The sequence below is a fragment of the Nematolebias whitei genome, chromosome 9, assembly GCF_014905685.2.
Source record: "Nematolebias whitei isolate Nwh7 chromosome 9, NemWhi1, whole genome shotgun sequence".
NCBI classification, from domain to species: domain Eukaryota; kingdom Metazoa; phylum Chordata; class Actinopteri; order Cyprinodontiformes; family Rivulidae; genus Nematolebias; species Nematolebias whitei.
This window is the reverse complement of record NC_056506.1, coordinates 49,654,445-49,658,830: the sequence shown is the minus strand read 5'-3', so window position 1 is coordinate 49,658,830 and position 4,386 is coordinate 49,654,445. Positions and strand designations below refer to the sequence as shown.

The 4,386-nt window shown below is 46.1% G+C and overlaps 1 protein-coding gene across 1 annotated transcript in view; it reads left to right on the top strand.

The window, feature by feature from the left end:
• The window catches only part of adcy8 (adenylate cyclase 8 (brain)), an 85,112-nt gene extending 81,151 nt beyond the window's left edge, over positions 1–3,961 (top strand). Inside the window, exons 16-18 of the mRNA XM_037682446.1 lie at positions 1,392–1,484; positions 2,330–2,444; positions 2,978–3,961. Of these exons, the coding sequence (XP_037538374.1) occupies positions 1,392–1,484; positions 2,330–2,444; positions 2,978–3,477 (708 nt within the window). The 3' untranslated portion in view covers positions 3,478–3,961. The remainder of the gene's footprint in view (positions 1–1,391; positions 1,485–2,329; positions 2,445–2,977) is intronic.
• Positions 3,962–4,386: the final 425 nt, after the last annotated feature.

Here is a 4,386-nt window from a genome sequence, read left to right as displayed (position 1 = left end):
TCAGGTCACACTCAGGTCAAAATCAGGTCAATCTCAGGTAATAGTCATGTCAGGCTCAGGTCAGACTCAGGTCAGGTACAGGTCACACTCAGGTCACACTCAGGTCAAAGTCAGGTCAAGCTCAGGTCAATCTCAGATCAGAGTCAGGTCAGAGTCAGGTCAGAGTCAGGTCAAGCTCAGGTCAGAATCAAGTCAGAGTCAGGTCAAGCTCAGGTCAAGCTCAGGTCAGAGTCAGGTCAATTTTAGGTCAGACTCAGGTCAGGCTCAGGTCAGGTTCAGGTCAGACTCAGGTCAGACTCAGGTCAGATTCAGGTCAGAGTCAGGTCAGACTGAGGCCAGACTCAGGTCAGACTGAGGTCAGACTCAGGTCAGACTTGGGTCAGAGTCAGGTCAGGCTGAGGTCAGACTCAGGTCAGACTCAGGTCAGGTTCAGGTCACACTCAGGTCAAAATCAGGTCAATCTCAGGTAATAGTCAGGTCAGACTCATGTCAGGCTCAGGTCAGAGTCAGGTCAGAGTCAGGTCAGGGTCCAGGATCACACAAAGTTTTCATGGTTTGTCAGAACTTTTAGCTTTTTTAAATGTGGTTTTATTTATTTATGTTTATGTTTTTAAAGCAACTTGAAATGTTTTATCAGTAAAGTTTAATACAAGATTTAACCTTTACTTAAATTTATTTCTCTGTAAAGGGAGTGAATTCTCAGCAGTGACTCAGGCTTCAGGCAAAAGTTCTGGTTCTTTGAGACCCCACTAAAATTTGAAGAAACTTTTGGTTCTGATCTTCACCTGAACTGAACTGTGTTTCTGCTTGAATGAGGTCAGAAACCTCAGGAGCTTCACGATTCCATTCATCCATCATCCATCCGTCCGTCCGTCTGTCCATCCATCCATCCATCCATTCATTTATTTATTTATTTTCAGGAGACAGTTTATGGGGGGGGGGTGGCACAGAGATTAGAGATGGTGGGCCTGTGATCGGAAGGTTACCGGGTCAACTCCTGGTACCAACAACATCTAAATGTGGGTGAAGCACCCACACCTGTCTCCACCCTCCTTTGCCCCACTCTGTGCCCTTGAGCAAGGCACTTAACCCCCACCCTCTGCTCCCCCAGGCACCCTAGATGCAGCTCTCTGCTCCACACAGAGGGCTGTGGTAGCTCGGTGTCTGTGGTTGTCAGGAAGGACATCTTGTGTAACAACAATTTCCAAGTCTTCGTGCGACTTGGTTCACTGTGGTGACCCCTGAAGAAGGAGAAGCTGGAAGATGAAAAAATACATTTCAGGAGACAGTTTACTACAAAGTTCATTTTTATGGATGCCAAAAAGTGAGATTCCCAATCAAAAGCTTTAGTAACAGCTGACTTCACAACCTGTTTTGTTTGTCTGTCCCAGCTGCTGGGTGAGGACCGTTTCCAGGACATCGAGAAGATCAAGACCATCGGTAGCACCTACATGGCAGTCTCCGGTCTGTCGCCTGAGAAACAGGTGAGACCTTCAGGGACGGTTTCAACTCCTCACAAACGACGCCTCAGGAAATCTGTCACGGCAAAGACAGCCCAGTACTTAGTACCTTCAGAGTACATTCCCAGTTAGTACAGGGTAATGTCACTTCATTATACTGTCTGCTTCCAGCATGTGCCAAGTACATTATCTGTTAAGTACCAGGTACTTTGCCAGGTAAACACCAAGAATATTTCTGGTAAGTACCAGGTACATTTTCTGTTAAGTATTTGATTCATAATAGGTTTATATTTGGTATGTACTTAGTAAATATTTACATAAGTACTTATGTACATAAGGGGTAAGTACTGTGCATGTAAGTATGAAACTGCATGTATCTGGATAACTGGTTAGGAACAGCTACTTATCCAGTAGTTATGCAATACTTATTGGGCTTTAATATCTATTACTATCAAACAATGTTCACAATAAATAATGGATAAAGTACTTCTTTATCTATATTGTACTTCTTTTTACTACATTCTGGTAGTAAAAGCTCACTTTACACCATGTAAAGGACCAGAGCTTGTGTTTTGAAGGAACACTGGACTGTCTCAGGTAAAATACACCAAAATCACAGATGTGGTTGCAGCACATTTGAATAACAGATGACTCAGCACATTTGAATAATAACATATTGAAGATGACTCAGAGTATTTTATGTATTTGTACAAATGTACAACTGGAACTCAGAGTCCCACACGCCACCACAGATCCTGTGTCCTCAGCGCTGCATGATCACTGAACAGTTCTGCTGCTCGCTGACCCAGTTCATCTCACCTTTGACCCCCCGCTCTGCTGACCCTCCTCTTGCTCTCTGCCCCCCACAGCAGTGTGAAGATAAATGGGGTCACCTGTGTGCACTGGCAGACTTCGCCATCGCCCTCAACGAGAGCATCCAGGAGATCAACAAGCACTCATTCAACAACTTCGAGCTGCGGATCGGTGAGAGCGCCGCGTCGTCTCTGCAGGATGTCAAACAGATCTCATGTGATCCGTTACTGCTCAGACTGTGTGATAGACGTCAGGCTCAGCTACTACCACACCAAAATCTATCTTAGTATCTGTCACATTTACTGAGTTGTAGCCACTTTTGTATTTCAGTAGTGATTATCTTCCAACAATGCCTTTCTGTTTCATTTAAATGAGTCCAGTGGTTTGTGAGATATTTTGCTAACAGACAAACAAATGAACACACATATGCACACAAAGACACTATCGCCCGCCTATCTTGGCTGCAGGTGATAAATATTTTACCTTTAGATGACGTGGTATGTATCACTGCATGCATAGATCAGATGTAAAACAGGACACTGGACGGGGTGTCACATGCAGTTTTTATCTCCCCAGCTTCAAAGTCAAGGTCATAAATCAAGGTCAAAGGTTAAACATAGCCTTTGCTTGTCCAGGCGTTTGCCAGTTTGCTGTATCAGAGTTTTGGATGGGGCTACAATGTGCCGTACGTCTTGTGTTTACAGGTATGGCTCACGGCTCGGTGGTGGCAGGTGTGATCGGCGCCAAGAAGCCGCAGTACGACATCTGGGGGAAGACAGTGAACCTGGCCAGTCGGATGGACAGTACTGGTGTGAGCGGGAAGATCCAGGTGCCCGAAGAGACCTACCTGATCCTGAAGGAGCGCGGCTTCGCCTTCGAGTACCGTGGCGAGATCTACGTGAAGGGCATCAGTGAGCAGGAGGGCAAAATCCGAACACACTTCCTGCTGGGCCGCGTACAGCCCAACCCGCTCATCCTGCAGCCGCGCAAGATCACGGGCCAGTACTCGCTAGCTGCCGTGGTGCTGGGCCTGGTGCAGTCGCTCAACCGGCAGAAACAGAAGCAGATTCTGAACGAGAACAACAACCCGGGCATCATGAAGGGCCACCACCATTACAACCGCAGGACGTTGTTAGCGCCCGGGGGCTCCGAGGTGGGAGGGGGCCATCACGCTGAGGCAGCAGACAAGATTGAGCTGTCCTGAACAGAAGACTGGAGTTTTGGGTCCACACGGGTTTCTCAGAACTGCTTCTGAGGCAGATATGGTTGAGTTGAACCTCAGTGGTCTTAAAGCATCTTTTGTTTTGGTGTGGATGCTTCAGCAAACAGGAAGTTGATTCTCTTCCTTCACATCTCTGTTTTGTACGGTGTTTCATATTAAAACAAAGCAGGATTAAAATGCTAGAGGGCATTTTAGAGGCTGTTCACGCCTTTCAGTAAAAAGGTTCTTAGTGATCAGATTAGAACCAGATCCAGGTCTGAACTGCCTCAATGTGCACTGGTCCCACAGACCCCCCTTCCAAGAAGGTCTGGACACTTTTAACCACACACACATGACAATCTGAACACAGTCCATCCATAACAGGTGTAACAGGCCATAATATACCCCAGTCTGGACTAAACCTGTGGTTGAAGGGGCCTAGGCTAGATTATACCACAGGTTTACTATGACCTACGTCTATTTATACCCTCAGGCCAGATTATACCAGGGGTTAAAAGGGCCTAGGCTAGATTATACCACAGGTTTACTAGAACCTAGGTTTATTTATACTGTCAGGCCAGATTATACCTGGTGTTAAAGAGGCTTAGGCTAGAATATACCAAAGGTTTACTACAGCCTAGGCTTATTTATACCCTCAGGCCAGATAATATCAGGGGTTGAAGGGGCCTAGCCTAGAATATACCACATGTTTACTATGGCCTAGGCTTATTTATACCCTCAGGCCAGATTATACCAGGGGTTAAAGGGGCCTAAGCTAGAATATACCACATGTTTACTACAGCCTAGGCTTATTTATACCCTCAGGCCAGATTATATCAGGGGTTAAAGGGGCCTAGGCTAGAATATACCAGAGGTTTACTATGGCCTACACTTATTTATGCCCTTAGGCTA